Here is a 24,289-nt window from a genome sequence, read left to right as displayed (position 1 = left end):
AGTCCTAGGTCCATGATCCACCTTGAGTTGGTTTTTGTGTATGGAGTGAGGTGTGGGTCTTGCTTGAGTCTTTTGCAGATATTTTTCCAATTTTACACTCCCACCAACAGTGAATCAGGGTTCCAGTTTCTCCACAACCTCTCCAGCATTTGTTGCTTGAGCTCTCTAGATTTTTACTGCTGCTGCTCTCAGCACAGGAATCTCTGACATGTGAAGGACACATGCTACATTATGTGTTGCTTCTTTTTGCTAATATCAAGATTACTATTTTCTGTTCCTAAATCTGTTTAATATAAACCTGGGTGGATGACAAAACTGATCAGCATGCAAATATGGTACACAAACTTAAACATGTGGAGAATGTAAAAGTCAATGGCAAAAGAAAGCCATTTTGAACAATAAACCTACCTCACTACGGTATCCATTTATCACCAGAATGCTCTGACCAGGGACACCACAGACAATTCCAGTTAAAATGGGGAAAAAACACAGAACCAAACTCAAATCCATACATATACACACACAGACACATACAAATCCATACTGACTAGAGTGACAGAGGCTGGTGAAATCTCTGAGATTACTGTCCAAAGATATTCTTTTTTGCCTCAAATTGAAGTCACTCCATCTTTCACACAAACACGAGACTGACATACAAAATAAACTAGAACACCCACGAAGAATGTACTCCTTAAAGCTGAAAAGAGCAGCATTTGCTCCAAAGCAAGCAGGGGCTGGCAAGGAGGGGGATGGAAATGGAGAAGTCAGTGAAAAGGGGAGAGCAGCCAGGTCCAGTGGATGATTTATTTATACCTGAACTAACTGCTAAAGAGGAAATTAATCTGCAGTATGAACTTTCACCTAAGACTAAGAGAATTTTCAAAAGTAAAAAGGAATTTATATGCAAGAAATAAGCATACTGACTTACTCTTGCTCTCACTGAGCTCCCCTGAGCAGCAGCAGCATGTATTCGCAGACTGTGGCTGAGACGACCTCATCCCATGGAATGGGATGTCTGCAATACCAGTTTTCTCATAAAGAAAACAGATGACATCACTTGTAATACCAGTGATACTATAAAACCCAAACCCACCAGGACATTCTGAATATTGCTAAATGGAATACAATACTATATTAAGGAATGCAGTACTTCTGCAATCTTATAAAAAGAAAAATTAAAGCTCAGGAAAATAAACAAGAATTAAGAATATGGCATCTATTCTTCAACACAGCCTCCCATCTACTCAGAGATCACAATTACTGGCATCCAGAACTTACTTAAAATCACACAAATTCAAAAGTAAAAACTGCTCCAAAAGTCAGTGTTCACAGAAGTTCAAATCAGAGTGTGAAGAGAGGACAGAGATAAGCAACTACCGGCACTTACCTTTGTCACTGGCATAAGGTGCGTGAACATTATTGCTGGGAACAGACACATTTTGGTGGTGTGGCTGGTTTACAGTTTCTAAAAACGAAACCAGATTTTCATGATGGGACAACTCTTCTGCCACGGGAAATGAGACAATGTTCCAGTTTAGGTGAGTGTCCCCTTCAGTGAGGGCCCGGAAGAGTGATGGGATGGACTCATGCAGTTCCTCCACAGTGCTCTTCGACGTCGGAGGTGTGTCACTGTAATTTCGAGGATTGCACATACCTGAGGAGAATGAGGGGAAAAGAATAAGTTTAGCACTGGCATGACTGAATGCGTTCACTGATAGCACAATGGTCACTGTCCTATAATCAAAGCACCAAAATATTAAAAAGATGTGACTTGCAATACTACACAGGTACTTTCTTAGCCTTTTCTGCTGAGGTAGCCTAGAAGCAATAACATTTTATTCAGTAGCAATGGGCACTCCAGGCATTCAGCTTTTTTTCTAAATTGTTGTTATTGATTGCCTTAGAGTAGAGCATGACTCATAGCGACACTATGAACAAAAGTCCTGAAGTCCCTCTACAACTATCAACATTTATCAAAGTTCACAGAGTTTCCAGAGGCATGTTGTTTAGGAAGTGGATGCCACTCCATCTATTAAAGGAAGAGAACTCCTTTGGAGAGCTGGTAAATTGCAGGAGTGGGGCTGAGGAAGCACAAAAGGAACCTGAATACCTTTTCCTGCTAGAGAACAAGAAAAGTGCTCAATGATGGAATTCCACTGCCAAAGTAGTTTTAGCAACCAAACAATAGCAACAGTAGATTACTACCCTATGAATAAAATTAAAACCAGAGAGTCTTTATATTATAAATGAATGCAATGAACAAATGCTGGCAAGGGTGTAGAGAGACTGGAATGGATAGAGTTCTGGTATCATTTGCTGCTGATTCTTCAGTGGATTATGAAGTTGTAGACCACCTCAGAGGAGAATGTTCATTTTTCTCCTGTGGGGCCACCAATGAGAATCCTACAGTCTAGATCACCAGAGCTCACACTGCTGGTGGGAATACAAATAGTACAACCACTATGAAAAGCAGTTTGGCATTTCTTTAGAAAATTGGAAATACAAGTATTTATTGGATCCAAATAAGAGCTTCAAGGTGAACTGATATATGCACACTCATATTTACTGAAGCAATATCTGTTGTTATAACAGCAAAGAAATGAAAACATCTAAGTGTCCAACAACAGAGGAATGGGATCATGCAAACGAAAGCATATCCACATAAAATATTATGCAACAGACAAAAATAATAAAGAATTCCATATATACAATTCAATAACAGAAGTCAGAAGTAGAGGGAAGAAATGGGGAAAATTCTATTACATGTGGGTTCTGAAATTAATGTCATAGGAAAAAATTGTTTATGAATGGTAGAATGAAAAATTAATTTGCTTTGTAGACTTTTGAAACTGAAGAGGACCTGAAGCTCTTGCTACAGAAGGTCAAAGACTGCAGCCTTCAGTATGGACTGACGTTCAACATCAAGAAAACAAGGATTCTCAGCACTGAGCCAAAGCATCGTGATAAATGGTGACGAGATTGAGATTATTAACATCTTTAGTTTGCTTGGCTCCACAACTGATACTCTTGATACCGGCAGCCAGCAAATCAAAAGATTAACTGCACTGGGCAAGTCTGGTATCAAGAACCTCTCCAGAGTACTGAAGAGCAATGATGTTAGTCTGAAGACTAAGGTGCGCCTGATCCAGACTGTGGTCTTTGCAATTACTTGCAATACATCAGAAACCTGGACAATTACTACAGAGAATAGAAGGAGAATTGATGCCTTTGAGCTGTGGTGCTGGAGAAGAGTACTGAATATACCATGGACTGCTAGGAATAAACAGGTTTGTCCTAGAGAGGGTGAAATCAAGCTGTTCCTTGGAGGCAAGGATTCTAACGCTTTGTCTGACATACTTTGGTCATGTTTTAAGGTGGGCCCAATCCTTGGAGAGGGACATCATGCTTGGAAAGGTGGAGGGACAGTACATGAGAGGAAAACTCTCAATGAGATAGATTGATTCAATGACTGGGGCAATGACTAGGTGTATCAGAATCAGTGATACAGTCTCAGTACAGGGCAGGCTTCAGAACTACTGTCTATCGGGTCGCTGTGGGTTGCAGGCGACTTGACTGTACATAACAACAGTTATATGCAAATAATGACTTATTTCAGCAGTGATTTAAAAAGTATACATATAGTTGTAATGTTAAAAATAGTGCAAAAATCAATATGACATTATGCTTATTCTTATTCTATTGGAAGAAAATTCAAAACAATTATAACACAAAACAGAAAAATGAAATAAAGATCCTTTCTTGATAGTGAGGCTTCTGAAGCAAGGGGAAACATCAACTGAGGTTTTAAGAGATGAGAAGGGTTAAATCTCAGAGGAGGGGAGGTTGGGGTTTTCTTCTTGCTACAAATGACACAAAAGCCATTTTCTTTCTAAAAGACAACGACAGCATTCTCCCTATACACTTTGTACCTTGCTTGCTGTTTTTGCTTAATATATTTTGGAAACAGTTCCTCAGAAAGCCTGTAAAAACAGCGTTCTGTTTTACAAGGACTACTAGGACTCTTATATAAAAGAGAATAATGTATTTTTAAATATGCTAAGTATAACATATTTTTATAAAAAATTCATCAATGTAAAAATTAAAAAGCCTCTTTTGTTCTCCACATACCCTTCTGAAAGTCACAAATTTTTAGTTCATGATATATCTTCCCACACTGTCTTCTATAAATATGAGAATACACAAATACACAGAACAGACTGGACTATGTTCCAGTGAATAAGTGCTGTGCCAGTGGTATAATATAATTTTGAATGGGCTGCCTTTGTTATGTTAATAAAGTACAATTCATGTAGGCTATATTTTAAGAACGTCTTTTTAGATATAGAGATTAAATAAGAGAACTAAGGAGAGGATGATGGATGTCAATCTACACAAAGATCTCCAAGGAACCAGGCAGCAGAAACTGGAGAAAAGAGGAAGTCAGAGTCAGGGAAGGCCTCCCCTATAGGCAGTCCTGACTGGGAACTACTGGGCCCCTAAATTGTGAGAGAAAAAAAATTCTACTTTTTAAAACCAACCATATGAGGTATTTCTATTACAGGAGCACTAGGAACTTGGGAGACAGAATTTGATAAAAGTAGTTTTGGAATAGGGTAATGGGCAGAGGCTAGAAGAATTTTAAGCTGCACAATAATAGTAAGGAGGGAAATTTGGTGGTAAGGAGTTGGGCCACAAAGCCAAAGACACATAGTCTGAATTCACCAGTTGTTCTGAGGGAGAAAAATGAGCAATCTCTCCTGTGATTTACAACCTCTGAAAACCCATTGGAGGGGTCCAACTTTACAGCCTGTGGGAACAAGTCTAGACTTTCTTGAATACTTTGATGGTAGAGCCATAGATGTCAAAGGTGATTCCAGTAAGAGCTCACAAGAAAGTAATAAGACCTATACATTTGGCACTACCAATAGTGTTGCTAGCAACATGTGTATTAAATAAATGCTTTTGGTAATACTTTAAAAGCAAATGACAAATGTGATTAGACAATACTTTTGTATGTGGTGGCAAAGAATTTGTTTAAGTTATATGCAAATGTCTGGTGGAAAGTAGACCCTGACAGCGATAACATCGGATTTATTACTGAAGATACTTCTAAGCAAGATCTTAAAGAGGATGTGTGGGTTATATAATTTGTGCAAAGCAAAATCCAAGAGAAAAGAGATGAACTTGAACCTGAATTGCAGGGAACCTTGCTACAACCAAGAAAGCAGCAGCAGAGAGGAAAATACATCCTTTTGGGCCAGTGACTTCTGCAATATGGAGATCAGACAAGCAGCAGCAGCAGCAGCAGCAGCAGCAGCAGCAGCAGCAGCAGCAGCAGCAGCAGCAGCACAGCAGCAGCAGCAGCAGCAGCAGCAGCAGAAGACGTGGTCGACATCAGAGATCGATGTGAGACAGAGCAGAACCAGAACGACCTTTTCACAGAGCGAGAGCCAAAGGGCCCGCCTAGGCTTACTGAAAGAGAGATGGGCAGTAAGCACCATCATTGGCAAAACTAAAAGAGCTCTGTAACATTGGCCCTCTTGGTGGCCCAGTCTGTAGGGAATTGCACTATTAACCCAAGGCTACATCTCTCTGGTCAGAGACTTAGAATCAACCAGCAGCTCTTGGGGGAAAAAGACAGGGAATCTCCTTCTCTGTAATTCAGTCTTGGATAACTAGAGGAGGGTCAGCTATGAGCTGGTTGTGATTTGACAGCATGAGAATTGAAAACCTGACCCAGAGCCACAAGGGAGGGTCAGGGAGGCAGAGGTTAGAGGGAGCCTGCCAGAGAGCACGTAAGACAAGAGGCTGTCCTTACTGAGGAACTGTAATCCGACACTTCAACCCTATAATCATAAATAAACTGCAAAATCAAGACAAGACTGAAAGCCCTGGAAAACTGTTACATACACTAAGGAAGGACACACGTGCTCGAATTTCTATTAAGGGCAGAGCTACACCGACATTTGTTTAAAAAGATAAAGCCTGTGACTGATGGATCCAACTACCCTAATAGACAACCCTCTGTGTAGCCGAGGGTTAACTGCCCAGCATGATTTCATCCTGGGATCGTCTCCTCCTGATAACACGCCCACAGTACATCCAATGAAGCTTCCCCATCGTTTATAAGAACTCTAGCCTCTTTATTCCAAAACAGATTTGTTCTTTTGACCAGAGCACAATCAATATTCACTGCTATCACTACAATTAAAAGGAATCAATTCTTTTGCTATCTTTCACACTCATTGTACAACTCTCACATGCATACCAAGCAAGTGAAAATAGCAGGGCTTAGATTAGTTTTACTCTGTAGCATTTTAAAGAGGTCCTTGACAATAGATTTCCCCAAAGCAACATCTTGTTTCATCTTTTTTTTTTTTAGCTAAAACAGTAATGACAGATTTATTAGAAAGTCACATCATCAAAGGAATGGACTTAGCTCCCTGAAAGGAGATATGGAGGGATGATTTCACCTTATCCCTTTTCTAATAATCTTCATGATTAAACGTTGAATGTTTAATTATGAAATTGTTTATTTTGCTGCAAGGTTATTGCCGCACTGTAAAAAAATAGCATCAGCAAAGGCAGTATGTCGCTATGGGTCACAGACGACTCGACAGCATTTAACAGCAACAATAACAAGAAGATCGTACTGTTCTTTAGCTGACACTGTACAGCTAAGAAAAAACTTCTTAATTTCTAGCGGAAAGTTTGCTAGGTATTCTGACCCAAATCCTAGTACAGGTATCAGTAGTAAGTACATGATATCAGACTATTTTTGAGCCTATAATTTATATAACTATTCTTAACACAGGTAAATTAATAAATTCTGGATATTACAACTAAAAAATTCACAAGGAAATTCACAGGGAAATGTGAAGAAAGTGTGTATGGGGTTTATAGGAGGTGAAAGTCTAAACTAGTGAGCTTGCTCGTTCAGCTGTTTTACTGAGTCAGTGTTAGTATGGTGCTGTGTGAGTGGCAGTGCTTGGTTATCTGTAAAACGCTGGTCTTGCCGAGGGTAATCACGTGGGACATTGCATGTGGAGAAATTACTCTGTGGTCACTGTAGTTACTTTAATGAATGACAGTTCTGAGTGTAAGCTGAACAGAGTCTTGGCTGGGTCCTGGTTCTAAGATGTGATGGTTGGTAGGTGTGAACTAGTGGTGGAAAAACAGGGCCAGCTGGTTGATGATGAACAGTTTGTACTATCAGCTGTGCTTGGGTAGTTTTGAATCTGTAAATCTTTGCTTTTCCCATTTTACTGTGAGTGGGATACCTGCTGGCAGTTAGACCAGGAATTGCTAAGTCAGTGAGAGTTGAGGATAAATTGAGCTTACTATACAATAAAATCTGTTTCTAGTGGCCCTTGCTCCTAACCCCCTGGTATAAGCTGATCTCAACTTAGCTCACTGTCATTAACATGGACTGCTACAGCGGGTTTCCCAAGGCTGTAAATTGCCTGGGAGGAGATTGTCCACAGAGACTACTGGATTTGAACTGCCAGAGAGGAGCAGCATTTGAGTCAGCAGTGCAATTCCCTGTGCACCTGGCCACCAGTATAAACAGCACTGGGTAGGTAAGTCTGTACATTAGCTATTTTTGGTATTTGTGCTCCATCCATGTTTCCCAGGATACCATGAAGGAATACTGGCTTCAGACTGTAACGCTCAGATTCTATAACACTGTCTTATAGGGAGCTTACAGGAAACACTTCTGTCCCCAAAATCACTTTGTTACACAGCACTGATGGAGATTCTAGATGCCCAGGTTCTCGTCTTTAATTCTCATTTATTACTTAGCCTAAAATTCTGATACGTACTCTCTGTTGGAGTCCTAACCCAAGAATGGACGTGCCCTGTTTTCCTGATTGATTGTTGGAGTTTGCCGACAGGCCAGTGTGACAGGACTCCTGGGACCATACTGCCCTCTCCTTGCTCAGCTTTTGTTCTATCTTTTGTTGTTTGGGCTCTTGTTACTGTCATGTGCTACCTCCCAGCCCACCTGCAGCTGGCTTTTCATTCAGAGTCTTTAGATTCTATCTGACCCTCCCCTCACAGAAGGGGCTCCTGGCTGTGGCCTAGTGGGTAAGAACTGTGCTGTCAACCCAAAGGTCAGCAGTACAAATCCAGCTGCTGCTATGGGGAAAGATGGGAAGTTTCCTCCTGGTCAATTTATAGCTTTTGAAGCCTACTGGAGGGTCACCTATGAATAGTTACAACCCCATAGCACTGGCTTTTGACCTAAAAGTGTGTCATACCATTGTGTTCCCGTAGAAAAATGAAGTTCTGAAGTCTGAGAAGAGATTTAGCAGATGGCAAGCATATGCATGTGTGTGTGTGTGTGTGCGTGCACGTGTGCAGACACACACAGAGACACTCTCTCTGTCGTTGCTAGGTGCTATGGAGTACATTTCAGGTCACAGTGACTCACTGTGGCAGAAAAGGACAGCCCTAGGCCTTTCTTTTGGAAGCAGGAATGGCATCTGCTTCCTAAACAACATGCCCCCGGAAACTCGATGAACTCTGATAAATATTGATAGTTGTAGAGCAGCTTCAGGCCGTTTGTTCATAGGTCACTGTAAGTCGTGCTCCATTTGAAGGCAATCAACAACATAATGTTAAAGGGTACCTTCTTCCTGCAATGTAACTGCAACATGTCATTTCTGTTTCCCACTATATTTTGCTAAAAGCTGTTTTAATTCCACTCCCCATTAATATAGGACAGCTAGTTTAGAAGGCACAGGGTTTGAAGCCACCAGCTGCTCTATGTGAGGACGATGGCAATCTCCTTCTGTGTGAAAAACTGCCTCTGAAAACCCACAGAGGGTCAGCTATGGGTCGGTCCGAATCTACAATACAGTACACAACAAAAACAATACGCTAGAACAAGTTGTTTTATATTTCTTGTAGTAGTTTTGTATAGATTTTATGTATTTCTCATAGGCTTCTTCACTCGTTGTTGTTGTTGTAACTGTGCTGTCAAGTGGCATGTGACTCATAGTGATCCTATGTACAAGAGCCCTAAACACCATTCTATCCTGTGCCAACCTCGCTGTCTCAAACACACTCATTCCCATCACCCCAATCACAGATCGATCCATCTCATCGAGGGTCTTCCTCTCCTGCGCTGTCCCTCCACTCTCCCAAACACGATGTCCCTCTCCAAGGACCAGTCCCTCCTTGCAACATGCCTGAAGTATGTCAGATGAAGCTTCAGAATCACTGACTCCAAGGAGCATTCCGGCTTCACCTTCTCCGGACAAACCTGTTTGTTCTCCTAGCAGTCGATGGTATATTCAACACTTCTCCAGCTTCTCTTTCTAGCACCCCTATTCACTGTCCAACTCTCTGATGCATAGTACATAATTGCGAAGACTATAGCCGTGATCGGGCACACCTTAGTCTCTAGCCTGACATCATTGCTCTTCAGTACTCTTGAGAGGTCCTGCACAGCTGACCTTCCCAATGCAAGTCATCTCTTGGTTTCCTGGCTCCTGTTACCAAGAGTGTTGACTGTGGAGCCAAGTAAACTCCTCCAATTCTGCAGGATTTCTCAGTGTCGTCTTTAACAGCCAACCATCTTCATAACAAGACTTATTAACAAGTTCTGAGTTTTCCGAAAGAGCTTCATTAACCTCTGTCACGTCATCTGATAAAGGAGAATGGAGTTCACTAGCAGTTTTCATACTTTCCAGAGCACCAAACTCATCATCTTCGTTCACTCTGTCCCGACTTCAGGATGGGTACAATAAACAACATCTCCCAAAACATCCTGTGCAAAATTGCTGATCCCCACTGTTTCAACATTTATCTATTGCCATCATTCATTCATTCATATTTGTCTCTGAATTTACACACTGTGAGCAGAGGGTGGCCTGGGGCGGGTCGAGCCTGCTGGACCGTTGTGCGGGCTGGGGACATGAAGGCCAGGCTTATTTCATCTTTTTTTTTAAATTTACAAAAAAAGAGCCTGTCCTCCCTACCCTTGTGGTGTTTAGGGTGACTTTTCCGCTTGCAGATCTTGTGTGCTAGTCCCAGGAAGATGGCTGGGGGTAGAGGTGCAGCAGGCTGCTCTATTAGCCCCATAAGGTGGCTAATACTCTCTTCTTCATATGCTTGGTCACAGCAGATGGCTCCAGTTCTAAATTTAGACAGTGCCTTCACCAGGGCCACCTTCTCCATCTCCTTCTGCCCATAACTGTTTTGCAGGATCTGGTGTTGTTCTGGAGAGGCCCACAGCAAACACTGAATCACCAGCCAGTTGCATCTGTTGTCCTGAATGTCACTGCCAATCTTGCCTGTCACACTCGGGTCACCAAAAAGATCAAGATAATCACCCTGAGTCTGAAAGAATTTGCCCTTCTCTATCAGGATCTTCTTGGCATTGGCATATTCCTTCTCCCCACAGATGCCCACCATATACATTGCAGTAACTACAGGAAGGTAAAAGGAGTGGAAAGCTGTCTTGTACTTGACAATGGATTTGTATCTCTTTTTAGTGAATTTGCTAAAATGTATTTTTCCCTGGAGCTGGGGGTGGGGGGGAAGTGATGAGATCCAAGGTCTGTCCAATCTCAGTCTGATAGGAACTCTGCAGGAAGAGCTCTATTAGGTTTAGAAAATAGGGCTGCTCCTGGCAGTAGAGCTTCAGCAGGTGGTAGATACATGATTCCAGCAGCATGGTATCATTGATGGCATCCAAACCTATGCCTGGCTTCTGATACCAGCATGGCTGCCCACATTGGGTAAGGGATGAATCCATGATATCATCTAACACAAGGAAAAAAAAGCTTGGAGCAGTCCCACATACCAGCTCACTGCTGGGCCTGCTGCAGACTCTCAGTATCCTGCTTCCTGGTCTCCACCAGCTCCTGAAAACACTGCAAGCACTGTTAAACCTCAGTTGTCCTTGCCTCCAATGGCTTTCTACTGGAGGCCATTCCTGCACTGCGTAACAGCATCACCTATTTCTGGGTGCCCAAGATCATCCTCAGTCAGCACTATCACAATCTGGGAGAAGTGTGGAATGAAATCCTGCTTCTTTTTAGGCATAAGCCTCTGATCTCTGGTGTCAAGTCACTCTGAGGAAGGAGCAGAGTGCTCTGTTCTTGCTTGGTCCTTATTTCATCTCTTGACTGCCATGGGTGTAATTGTGGATTCAAGTAAAATGAACAACTTTAGTGACAACTTCAATCTTTTCTCCATGTATCATGATAGTGCTTAATGGTCCACTTGTGAGGATTTTTGTTTTCTTTACCTTGAGGTATAACCACACGGAAGAGCATTTGATCTTCTTCAGTATTTTATCCCATTCCATAGTCTTCACTGTGTGCAAGCAAGGTGGTGTCATCTGCATATTGCAGATTATTATGGATGGATCTTCTTCCAATTCTGATGGCACATTCTTTTTCAGACAGAATGATTTGCTAAGCATACAGATTGAGTTGTTGTTAAGTGCCGTCATGTTGCAGGCAACTCATAGTGACCCTATGAGTCCTCGATGCTACAGGTTGAGTAGGTATGGAGAAAGGATATAACCTTGACCCCTACCCTTCTTAATTTTAAACCATGCTGTATCCCCTCCTTACTCTATAAATGGCTGCTACTTGGTCTATCTTTTCTTCTTCTTTTAATACTTCCTGGATCATTTAATATTCTGCCCAAAGCATCCTTAAGTATTGCGACTCGAAGTTTGAATTTGTTCTTCAATTCCTTGAGCTTAAGAAATGCTGAGTAAGTTTGGCCCTTTTGATTTTCTAACTCCAGCTCCTTGCACATTTCATTGTAATATTTTACTTTCTCTTCCCAAGCTGCCTTTTGAAATCTTCTGTTCATCTCTTTAATATCTTGAATTTTTCCCTCTGCTTTGGCTTCTTCATGCTCTAGTGCAATATTCAGAGTCTCTTATGAGTAGTTGGTGGTCTGTTCCATATTCAGGACCTGGTCTAGTTTTCACAGCTGATACTGAGCTTCTCCAGCAGTTCTTTCCATAGATGTAATCAATCTGATTCCTATTCATACCATCAGGTGAAATCCATGTGTATAGCCTGTGTTTATGTTTCTTACAAAACATATTTGCAATGTATAAGTTGTTTATTATGCAAAATTCAACTATTCTTTCTCCAGCTTCATTCGTGTCACCGAGTCTCTATTTTCCAACTACTGATCCTTCTTCTGTTCTCAACTTTTGCATTCCAGTCACCCATTATTATTAATGCATCTTGATTGCATGTTCGATTGATCTCTGACTGAAAAAGTTTGTAGAAGTCTTCTATTTCCTCTTCTTTGGCTCTGGTTGTTGGTGCATATATCTGAATGATAGTGGTATTCACTGGACCAGTTGGTGCATATATCTGAATGATAGTGGTATTCACTGGAGCAGTCTGCTCCTTCGAGGCAAGGATTCTGAAGCTTCATTTGACATACTTTGGACATGCTGCAAGGAGGGACCAGTCCTTGGTGAAAGACATTAGTCTTGGGAGGATGGAGGGACAGCACAGGAGAGGAAGACAGTCTATGAGGTGGGCTGATTCAGTGACTGGGGGAATTGGGGTAGGTGTGTTGGAGCCAGTGAGATTGGCTTTTGACAGAGCTGGGTTTAGGTTGTTGTACATAGAGTTGCTATGAGTCCCAGGTGACTCAAAAGCACTTAACAACAACAACAACAACTTGGTCTATGCACAAGTTTCAGAAGAGCCTAGCTAAATGTTCTGGGATTCCCATTTTTCTCAACTTTAATTATAATTCAGTGTGATCTACATTATGCAGATGACACAACCTTGCTCACTGAAACTAAGGAGGACCTGAAGCATCTGTGGAAGACCAAAGACTGTAGTCTTCAATATGGACTGAAGCTCAACATCAAGAAGACAAAGATTCTTACCACTGGGCCAATAAGTAGCACCATGATAGAGAAGAGATTGAGATATTAAACAATTTCAGCTTGCTTGGATCCACAATTAACACTAAAGAGCAACAGTGTCAGTCTAGAGATTACGGTGCACCTGATTCAGGCCATGGTCTTTGCAATTACTTGCTACGCATCAGAGAGCTAGATGATAACTAGAAGACTAGTTAGGATGCCTTTGAGGTGTGGTTCTGAATAAGAGTACTGAACATACCATGAATCACAAAGAAAACAAACAGGTCTTTATTGCCAGGCTGTTCCTTGGAGGCAAGGATTTTTTTTTTCTTTTTTTTTATTTTATTTTGGAGGCAAGGATTTTTAAGTGCAAATCACACACTCTGGGTATGTAGTCAGAAGGGACCTGGAAAAGGATATTATATTATACTTGGAAGGGTGATATAACAGAATAGGAGAGGAAGACCCCAAAGAGATGGATTGACACAGTAAGTAGGAGAATGGGGGGGGGGTATTGGAGACTGTGAGATTGGCTCAGGACACGGCAGAATTCAGAAGTACTGTACACAGGGTTGCTATGAGATGCAGGCGACTCAATGGCACTTAAAAACAACACTGTAAATGCCTTTGCATAGGCACTAAAACACAAATAAACACCTTTCTGGTATTCTGCTTTCAGTCAAGATCCATCTGATATCAGAAATGATGCCACAGCTTCTTTTGAAGGCTGGTAGTTTTGAATTTCTGGCAGTTCCAGCTGGTTTTTAATAATCTTTAGTAAGATTTTAATTAGATGTGATTAATGATACTGCTTGATAATATCTGTATTCTGTTGGATTTTTTTTTTTGCAACGAAGACAAATACTGAGTTCTTCCAGTCCGTTGGGCAGTTAACGGTCTTCCAAATTTCCTGGCACAGACTAGAGAGTACATTCAGGGCTGCACCTGTTTGTGGAAACACCGTGACTGATATTCCATAAATTTCTGGGGTTTTATTTCTTTTTTCAGTACCTTCAGTGCATCTTAGACTTCTTCCTTCAGTCTACGGGTTCTTACTAACATGCTCCTGCTGAAGTGGTGGTGGTTGTTAGCCAACACTGAGTCGAATATGAACCATACAACCCTAGGAACAATAGATCTGAACCCTGTCTTATCCTGTGCCATCCTTACACTTCCTGATGATATATTAGCACCCACTGAGGCAGTCACTGTGCCAGTCTACCTGGTTGAGGGTTTTCCTCTCTTTCACCGATCCTCCGCTTTTCCAACCATCATGTCCCCCTCCAAGAAACAGCCTCTCCTAGCAACATGTCCGAAGTATGTGAGGCGAAGCTTTATCATGTTTGTCTCCAAGTAGCACTCTGGCTGCACTTTCTCTAAGACATATGTGTTTGTTTTGGCAGTCCATGGGAAGTTCAGCACTATTCTCCAACAGCAAAGCTCAAAGGCATCCATTTTTCTGTCATCCTTATTCACTGTCCACCTCTTAGATGGATAGCAAGTGACTGGAAAGACCATGCCTGAATAAGACACACCTTATTTCTCAAACTGACATCATTACTCCTTAATCCTTTGGAGAGTACTGAATCTGCTCATTGCAATACAGCTCCTAACTGCTGGTACCAAAAGTGTTGATGTGGATTCAAGTAAGATGGAATTATTGACAGTTTCAATCTTTGTTCATCTACTACAATGTTACTTATTGGTTCATTTCTAATAATTTTTGTTTTCTTGACATTTAGATGCAATCCATACTTTGATCTTTTGCAACAAGTGTTTCAAGTCTTCCTCACTTTCAGCTAGCAAGGTTGTCTCACCTGCATACAGCAGGTTACTGATGAGTCTTCCTCCAATCCTGATGTCACATTTTTCTTCCTCAAGTCTAGCTTCTTGAATAATTTGCTCAGCATACATATTGGAGATAGCGCTGCACAGAGACATGGACAGAGAATACAATCCTGATGCACTCCCTTCTTAATTTTAAACTATGGAGTGTTCCCCTTGCTTTATCAATAAAGTATAAATAGACATTGTTCTGGTATCTCTGGAGGCCATGGCTCCAGGGATAACATTGCTGATGTTAGATGGATCCTGACTGAAAGTAAGTAATACCAGAAGAGGATGAGAATCAACCAATTACTTCTTGTTAGTTGTTGTGTGCATTCTTTTACCCTGTTTGAATATTTCTGTAGTAATCACTATATAGATACATACACACAGAAGGAAAAGATGCTATTATGACTATTAGTAAAATTTATACACCAACCACTAAAGCCAAAGATGAAAAAAAATTATGGTTTCTGCAACTCTTGCACTCTGAAACTGACTGAACATGCAGTTATTTAAGATACATTAATAATTACTAGTGAATAGGATAAAAAAATTAGAAACAAAGATGAAAGATTTGTAACCTGAAATTATGGCCTTGATCAAATAACAGAAATGTGTAAACACCTTTTCAAAAAAATCTACATTATGATCATGTATATGGACATCCTAGAGAGGGTGAGACCAGGCTGCTCCTTGGAGGCAAGGATTCTGAGCTTCATCTGACATACTATGGACATGCTGGAAGGAGGGATCAGTCCTTGTAGAAAGACATCATGCTTGGGAAGGTGGAGGGAAAGCGCAAGAGAAGATGACCCTTGGTGAAACAGATTGATTCAGTGACTGGGGTAAGGGGTGTAGGTGTGTCAGAGATAATAATGTTGGCACAGGATAGAGCAGGGTTTAGGGCTGTTATCCAAGTGGAACAGACGGTTAATTCCTTCTATGTTCAATTAAAGCTGAAGAGAAGTAAAACAAGTCCCTGAAAGCCAAAATAGAACCTTAAGATTATCCCATCAGAGTACAACGACTAATTCCTTCAGGGACTATCTCAAGAATAGAACATTAACGATTAGAGACCAGCTGAGTTATGGGAAAACATGTAGGCCACCATTAGACATGAGCAAAGTAAAAGATCCTCAAAAAGACAGGAAAGAAAGAAAAGACCAAAACTGAAGTCGGAAGAGACCCTGAGGCTTGTTCTAGAGTATGGAGAGGCTAAAACAAAAGGGGAAAGAAATCACCAAAGAAGACATTCAAGATAAAGGTAAATAATCCAATAGAAAAATGGGCACAGGATAGGAACAGACACTTCACCAAAGAAGACATTCAGATGGCCAAAAAGCACATTAAGAAAAGTTCAAAAATCCCTATCTCTAAGAGAGATGCAGATCAAAACAACTATGAGATATCATCTCACCCCAGTAAAAATAGCAAAATTTAACAGAACAGGAAGCAGCAAATGCTGGTGAGGTTGTGGAGAAACTGGAACACTCATTCACTGTTGGTGGGAGTGTAAAATGGTACAACCACTGTGAAAGGCAGTATGGCGCTTTCTCAAAAAGTTGCAAACAGAGATACCATTTGACCCAGCGATTTCCATGACTGGGAATATACCCCAAAGAGACCATAACTGCCACCCAAGCAGATACATGCACACCCATGTTTATCGCGGCTTTGTTCACAAATAGCAAGGAGTTGGAAACAACCTAAGTGCCCATCAACAAACGAATGGATATAGAACTCAAGTGATATTATTCAAAATGGATGACCCTGGAGGACATTATTCTGAGTGAAGTATCTCAGTCACAAAAGGACAAATACTAATTTAAGAACTTAAAAAAAAAATAAAAGAGCAGAAATAAAAATGTGAAAAAAAAAAGACAAATACTGCATGGTGCCACTGTTGTAAAACAGGACTGATCTCGGGGTTTGGGGGGGAGACTGAGAAAGATAGCTTGAATAGTGTATACTGCGCTGAAACAGATGAGGGAGAAAACTGTTTAAAAGCGATATGCTGTTAGGTATTTTTGTCATAGTGGAGTGGATCTGGGGGGAGGGATTGTAAAATAATGAAAGAATTTTTCTTTTACTTTTCCAAGAGAGAAGTGAAGTGCAACAATGAATGAATGGAAATCCAAAGTCTCTGTAAATTTTCATTGAAATTAATAATAAAAAAAATTTTTTTAAAAAAGGGGAAAGAAAAAGGAACTGAAAAAGTTGAACAGCTGACTTCAAAAAGCAGGTCAAAGAACCAAAATACTATAATGAAATGTGCAAAGATCTAAAGTTAGAAATCAAATGAGATACTGAGCATTTCTCAAGCTCACAGAAATGAAAAAAAGAAAAAAAGTTGCCATACTGAAGGATTCTGTAATAGTAGTCCTACAAGACTATATGAGGGAACCCTGATGGTGTAACGGGTTTCACAAATACTCCTTAAAACAACAAATGCAGTACTATGAAGTCTGATATGCTCACATTTCCTTACACACATCCTAGTCTATTTGTTATTGTGTTAGGTCCCGCTGGTCAGTTCTGACTCCATAGTTGCCCTGCGTATAGGAGGACACTGCCTAAATCTGTGCCATATTCACAACAGTGGCTTGGCTTCACTGTGTCAATCTACCTACCTACTCAGGAGCTGCCTTTTTCAGCTGATGCTCTGCTTTATCAAGCATGATGTCTCTCTCCAGGCACCTGTTCTTGTTATAGGCCGTTGAGACGCCTGGGACTGATAGCAACCCTATGTACAACAGCTCTGAACCCTGCCCTATGCTGAGCCAGTGTCACTGTCTCTGACACACCTAACCACATTATCTTGGTTACTGCGTTAATTCATCCCATCGGGGTATTCCCCTTTTACACTGTTGCTCCACCCTTCCAAGCACAACGTCCTTCTCCAAGAAGCAATATGCCCAAAATATGAGAGACGGAACTTCAAAATCCTCGCCTTTAAGGAGCAACTTGGTTTCATCCCCTTCAGGACAGATGTGTTTGTTCTCTTTGCAGTTGATGGGATGTTTAACGCTCTTCTCCAGCACCACATCTCAAAGGCATCGATTCTCCTTCTGTCACCCTTAGTCACTCACTGTCCAGCTTTCTGATACAAAGCAAGTAATTGCAAAGATCATGGCCTAGATCAGGCATACCTTAGTCTCCAAATTGACATCACTGATCTTTCACACTCTGAAGAGGTCCCTGATAGCAGATTTTCTCAATGCAAATCATCTTCTGATTTCCTGACTGCTCGTGCCATGTGTTGATTGTGGAATCGAGCAAGGTGAAATTATTAAAAGTATCAATTTCCTCTCCCATCTATCATGATGCTGCCAATTGCCCCAATGGGTGATACTTCCAAAAAGAAGCTCAAATTTAGCCCGATAAAATCTCATCATCCCTCCAAGCTAGCAGCTCATTTGGCATTAAATAAGATGATATTCCACTGGTATTCAAAAGGTTACCAGTGGCCAAATATTTAAGAAGTAGATTACCTCCTTCCTACCCTGTCTTCATCAGGAAGCTCTGCTGAAATGTATCCACCATGGCTAATCTGGCTAGTATTTAAAATACCAATGGCACAGATTCTAACATGAAACAATACAACAAAATAACAAATGCATGGTGGGAAAGTTTTTTAATCTATAAACTCTTCTTCAGTTCTTTAAGTCAAAGATTCTCCAATAATCAGTAAGAAAATGTCTGCAGATAGGTAACTCACCAACACAGTCACAGCACTCGTCCCAAAGTGCGCCCAGACAAAGCATGCACTCCTTACAGCACGAGCAGTTGCCTTCTCCAGGCTGGCACTGGCATAGCTCCTAAAAATAAAAAAGAAGTTTAAACCCAAGTGCCAAATACTGTACTTCTGATTGTTACTTTTTCATTTAAAAAAAAACCCCAAACACCAAACATATGAATTTATATTTAATATCATTAAACAAAATATTAAATACAAATTCCATAAAAACATTTTGGATGCATTTACTGTATTTCAAATAAACCATTTTACTTTATAACTTATAAATTCACTTTCCCATCTTGAAAACCAATGATTTTGCACAAGAACAGAACTAAGAACAAGAACAGAACCAAGTGGACCCCTTTCAGCCTTAGTGTAAACAGAGGCTTGAGGGAGCTTCAGCCTTTTATGTTCGCCAGCCCTTTACGTTCACGTTCTCCAGCCGTTTCCCTCCCTTCAGAAGGTGGAAATTTATTCCTGTGGTTTCTTACTATCCTGTAAGGTATTAAGAAATCCACCTTTTAAAAAGCCTGTTATTTCTATGGATCTACAATGTCATTTCAACAAACTGTAAGCTTTGTGTGACAGATTATTTAGAAGAAGACAACACTTTGTCCCCTCTCTGTATCTATCCTCTGCAATATAACCTCGCAGCTCCTCAGATCAAGGGAGAAGGTTTAGTTCCAGACTCTTAAAGCTAAGCCATCGGAGTGTAGAGTATAACATGTCAGGATGCTGTCACATTAGTGGTTTGAATCTACCAAGTGTTCTGAGAGATGAAGGTAAGCAGTGTCCTCTTATAAAGATTTACAGGGTCAGAATCCCAATGGAAAGTTGCTATGCTTTTGAATTGACTCTACTGCTGTGGGTTAAATTTAAGCAGTCCTGAGACTTGTCTGGGCAATATACTCTGATGGCAGTGAAGTTCTGTCAATTCTCAATCTAGGCTTCATTAAGTCTTCAGTTCTTCCATACCTCTTAGAAGTTTGCCCACCCGCCATGTGAAACCTGCCATAGCCTGCTGAAAAAAAGATAAGACCTGATTTATAGAAACAAGATGGGCCAATGGAAGCCGTCCTAGACCAGCCGATCACCAACTAATGCAGCAGGTGCCTAAGGAGCCCAGGAAACTCATCCAGCTAACTAGCTCAAATGGCTCAAGCTGGACAGTGATTCAGGATGACAGAAGAGCTGACACATGTAAGCCATGGTACTGGAGAAGAGTACTGAAACATCCCATGGATGGCCAGGAGAAGAGACATGTTTGTTCTGGAGGAGGTGCAACCAGGGTGCTCCTAAGAGGTAAAGATGGTCAAATTTTGTCTTATAAAACTTTGGACATGTCGTCAGGAGGGGTCAGTCCTTGGGAAAAAACATGACGCTGGGAATGGTGGAGAAAACAGAGAAAGACCGTCAAAAAATTGGATTGACATAGTGACCACAACAGTGGGCTCAAGCATATTAGAGATGATGAGGATGGCTCAGGACAGGGCAAGGTTCAGATCTGTGTTCATGGGGCGGCTATGGGTCTTAGTTGACTTGATGGCACCTAAAAACAAATTGGTAAGAAAAGAGCAAAACAATCTCTATTTGTAGATAATATGATGCTATACATATAAACGAAGTAAGAAAATTATAGGAGCTAGTGCAAAGACTCAACAAAGTGGATAATAGAAGATCAGCATTCAAAATAGCAAAGAGAATTATGATAAATGAAAATAATGCCATTTGCAATAGCTATCAAAAATAGAAAATACTTTGTAATAAGGAAATGCCAGATCTATAGAAAGACAAATGGATAGATATTGGGTTGTTAGGTGTCTGTGACTCAAAGTGACCTATGAACAACAAATCTGAACCTTACTCTATCCTGTGCCATCTTTATGATTTCTCATATGCTTGAGTCCATTGTTATAGTCACTGGGTCAAAACACCTTGTTGAGAGTCATCTTATCTTTCTCTGACCCTCCACATCTGCTAGCTCATGTCCTTTTCCAAGGAATGGCCTCTCCTGACAACATGCCCAAAGTCTGTGAGACTCCAAGGAGCAACCTGTACAGACTTCCTCTAGGACTGACTTGTCTGTTCTTTTGGCAGTCCATAGGATGTTCAGTACTTTTCTCCAACACCACAACTCAAAAGAATCAATTCTTATGTTATCTTAATTCATTCTCCAACATTCACATGCATAAGAAGTAACTGAAAAGATCAAAGCTTAGATCAGGTTGTGGTGTTAAGGGTTTTTTGGTTCAAATAGCATTCCTACCTATTAAATTTAACTTTGTCAAGTTGATAGGTGGGAATATTGTAATAGGGTGTATGAGCCTTTCCACAAAGAGATTGCCTAGTCTTTCCACTAGCCAACTGAACAGACTTAGAAGGCAGATTCAAGAGTTTCAATACCAGCAAAAAGGAAGCAGGCATACAACAGCAGCACAGTGGCCAAGGCAGAGGACCAGAGACTCGACATTATACAGAGCTGACCTTGGAACGGCTATCAGCCACAGAAACAGAGCTAAGAGCCTTTGTTCACATCTGTTGGAGGACTAGGGGCGTGCGTGCATGTGTGTGTGTGTGTGTGTGTGTGTCTGTGTGTGTAGGGACAGAAGACGGTGGGAGAAGGGGCGCTCTGGTGGCCTAGTGGCAAGGAGCTGCAACTACAATCCCAAAGGCGCACGGTTCGAATCCACCAGATGCTCTGCCGGGGAAGGAGGGACAATCTCCTCCTGTACCAGTCAGATCTGATTTGACGGTACACTCACACAAAAAATAATAAAATAATAAAAAAAAAAAGAAGAAGAAGACGGTGGGAGAGCAATAATTGGCAGGACTGAGAATTTTGTAATGCAAGGTTAAAGCTTTGAGGCTCAAGACTAAGGTGCTTACGAGCATATTTTAGAAGCTGGGATTGTATTCTGCTATTAATCTGAATCTATGAGGTCTTATGAGCACAAAGAACATTGATTTTGGACCCCGCAAGATTGGTGTTAGGATGAGTAGAAAGAGGTGTGGGAGCACTAGGGAAATGTCTGACCTCATGGGAATTGGTTTTGTGTTGTTAATATTGTTGACAGGACAGTTACCCTTTGTGAAGTTGGTTCAGGTGATATGGCCATCCTCATGAGGTGCTTGCTCTCTTTTTTTTTTTTTAAAAAGAAGCTCATTAGAACTTTTGGAGAGGTCCTTGACAGCAGATTTTCCCAATGGAAAATCACAAGTTCTGAGGGGTTTTGTGGGGTTTTTTTTGTTTGTTTTTTATTGACTTTAATGAAAGTTTACAGAGACTTAGGGTTTCCAATCATTCACTGTTGCACTTTTCTCCCTACCCACCCCCTCCTCCCCAACTTTTGAGTTTTTGATTGCTGTTATTCTGGATGTTCATGGTGGACCCAACCAAGACAAAACTGTTGACAACTTCAATCTTTTTTCTCTCTATCATGAGGTTGTTTATTGGCTCTGTAGTGAAGATTTCTGACTCCATAGTGAAGATTTTTGTTTTCGTGATGTTAAGACACAATATAGACTAATAGATATTACTGTCTTTGAACTTCAACAGTGAGTGCTTCAAGTCCCCTTCATTTTCAGCTGGTAAGATTATGTTATCTGCTCAATGCAAGCTGTTGGTGAATGCAATGGTGATGTCACACTGTTCTCCTATAGTGCAGCTACCGCAATGATCTGTTCATCATAAAGATAGAAAAGATATGGAGAAAGGATACAACCCTTATGCACACCTTTTCTGATTTTAAACCATACAATGTTTCCTTGTTCTGTCTGGACCATGGTTTCTTGGTCTAGACAGAGGTCTCACATGAGCACAGTTATCTGGGACTGCTATTTTCCTCAATGTTAGTCATAATTTGTTATGATCCACACAGTGGATAATAATATGCATTTGTCAAATAAATGCCTTTGCATAGTCAATAAAAGAGAGAGAAACATCTTTCTGGTATTCTCTGCTTCCAGCCAAAATCCATCTGACATCAGCAGTGATATCCTTGATGTAATGGCCTCTTCTAAATCCTGTCTGAATTTCTGGAAGTTCTCTATTGATGTACTGTGTTGGCAGGTTTTTAATACTCCTCAGCAAGATTTTATGTGCATGTGACTTTAATGATATTGATGGACAATTTCCACATTCTGCTGGAACACCTTTTATTTAAAAAATAAACTTTTTACACACCCATGCTTATAGCAGCTTTGTTCACAATAGCAAGGAGGTGGAAACTACCTAAGTGTCCATCAATAAATGAATGGATAGAGAAGCTGTGGTATATTCACACAATGGAATACTATGCTGCATTGAAAAACAAGAAACTCAGGCAATCATGCAATATTATTCAAAATGGGTGACTCTGAAGGACATTATGCTGAGTAAAGTATCTCAGTCACAAAAGAACAAATACTGCATGGTGCCACTGTTGTAAAACAGGGAGAGATTGGGAAAGATGGGTTCAATAATGTACACTGCATTGAAACAGATGAGGGACAAAACTGTTTAAAAGGGATATGTGATTAGGTATTTTTGTCATGACAGGAGTCCAGAGTGAAGGCTGCATAGTGGAGTGGACCTGGGGGAGGGTCTATAAAACAATGAAAGAATTTTTCTTTTACTTTTCCAGGAGGGTAGTCTTCTGGGGGGGAAGGTTAGGAGGGGGGAAAATGTGCAACAATGAATGAATGAATGGAAATCCAAAGTCTTTGTAAATTTTTACTGAAATTAGTAATAAATTTAATTTAAAAAAATTTAAGTTAGAGTAAGGAAGGATTTATAACTGCTCATGTTAATAACACTATATCATGGCATGGAGGAGGAATAGTGGAACTATATCCACATTACAATATTCTTCTTACCAAAACCATTTATGGAAAATAGCAACTGCATTGGAACATGTATCTCTGGATTGGAAATGATCATATTGATAATATTTCTAGCCTTAAACTTAAAAGATTATATTGTTCAAAATTATTTGTTATATATTTGTTTAAATTGTTCCCTCTTTTAACAACTAGGATCTAGAGGGAAGAGAAAAGACCAGAGAGTGGCCAAAATAATTGGGACAGCTATTGCTTTCAGTTTAGGGCCTGTGTCAGGAAAAGGAAGTCCTACTCATAAGCAATGCCACCCAAAGGTAATAAAGGAGGTCAGAATTGTTTCCACTGTGGAAAGCTGGGCCACTTCAGTAGACAGTGTCACAGAGAAGAGCTACAGATAGGCAAGAGAATAGACAGGAAGCTCCCACTCACTTGCTTTAAGTGTGGATCTGAAGGGCACTTGGCCAAGGGTGGCCCACATCAGGTCCTCGTGGCTGACAGGACTGACAGACCCCAGCTCCCAGCTGGAAACAAAGGAGGATGCTTCAACGATTCAGATCCTCCCAGAAGAGCCATGGGTGAGCATTAACATTATGGGTAAGTATATTATTTTTCTCCTGGACACAAGAGCCTATTATTTGGTCCTAGAAGCCTTCTGAGGTCCCAACTCTTCTCACTATTTCTTAGTTGTTGGAATTGACGGAAAACCTTTAAGCAATTCCTTACTTCACTTCTGCCTTGCATGCGAGCTGTAAAACAACCCAGTTGTAGATAGAATTTGGTCCAGGACTTAAGAACAATAAATGACATAGTTGAGCCTCTACATCTTGTGGTTCCTAACCTTTATACTATAATAGACAAAGTGCTAGTCAGTAAGCCTTTTATTTTAAGAACTACTTTCCCTATGTAACTTGATTTGTGCCACTGTTAGAACCTCTACTTGGAATATTATTGCTTTTAATTTTTGACTCATGTACTTTTAACTTGTTAGTTAAATTTGTGTCTTCTAGGCTGCAACAGTTCCATGATGCATCTTCAAG

General features: G+C 40.7%; 1 protein-coding gene and 1 pseudogene across 1 annotated transcript in view; both read right to left on the bottom strand.

Annotated features, from left to right (window-relative positions):
* The window catches only part of LOC102876488 (twisted gastrulation protein homolog 1-like), a 96,722-nt gene that overhangs the window by 22,791 nt on the left and 49,642 nt on the right, over positions 1–24,289 (bottom strand). Inside the window, exons 2-3 of the mRNA XM_006891419.1 lie at positions 18,414–18,513; positions 1,388–1,654 (exon numbers count right to left, since the gene is read on the bottom strand). Of these exons, the coding sequence (XP_006891481.1) occupies positions 1,388–1,654; positions 18,414–18,513 (367 nt within the window). The remainder of the gene's footprint in view (positions 1–1,387; positions 1,655–18,413; positions 18,514–24,289) is intronic.
* Positions 9,832–11,288, bottom strand: LOC102847080 (annotated as a pseudogene).

The sequence above is a fragment of the Elephantulus edwardii genome, unplaced genomic scaffold, assembly GCF_000299155.1.
Source record: "Elephantulus edwardii isolate Elephantulus edwardi_28Jun2011 unplaced genomic scaffold, EleEdw1.0 scaffold00097, whole genome shotgun sequence".
Classification (NCBI taxonomy): domain Eukaryota; kingdom Metazoa; phylum Chordata; class Mammalia; order Macroscelidea; family Macroscelididae; genus Elephantulus; species Elephantulus edwardii.
Note: the sequence above shows the minus strand (reverse complement) of the source record. Positions and strands in the feature narration are given on the sequence as shown.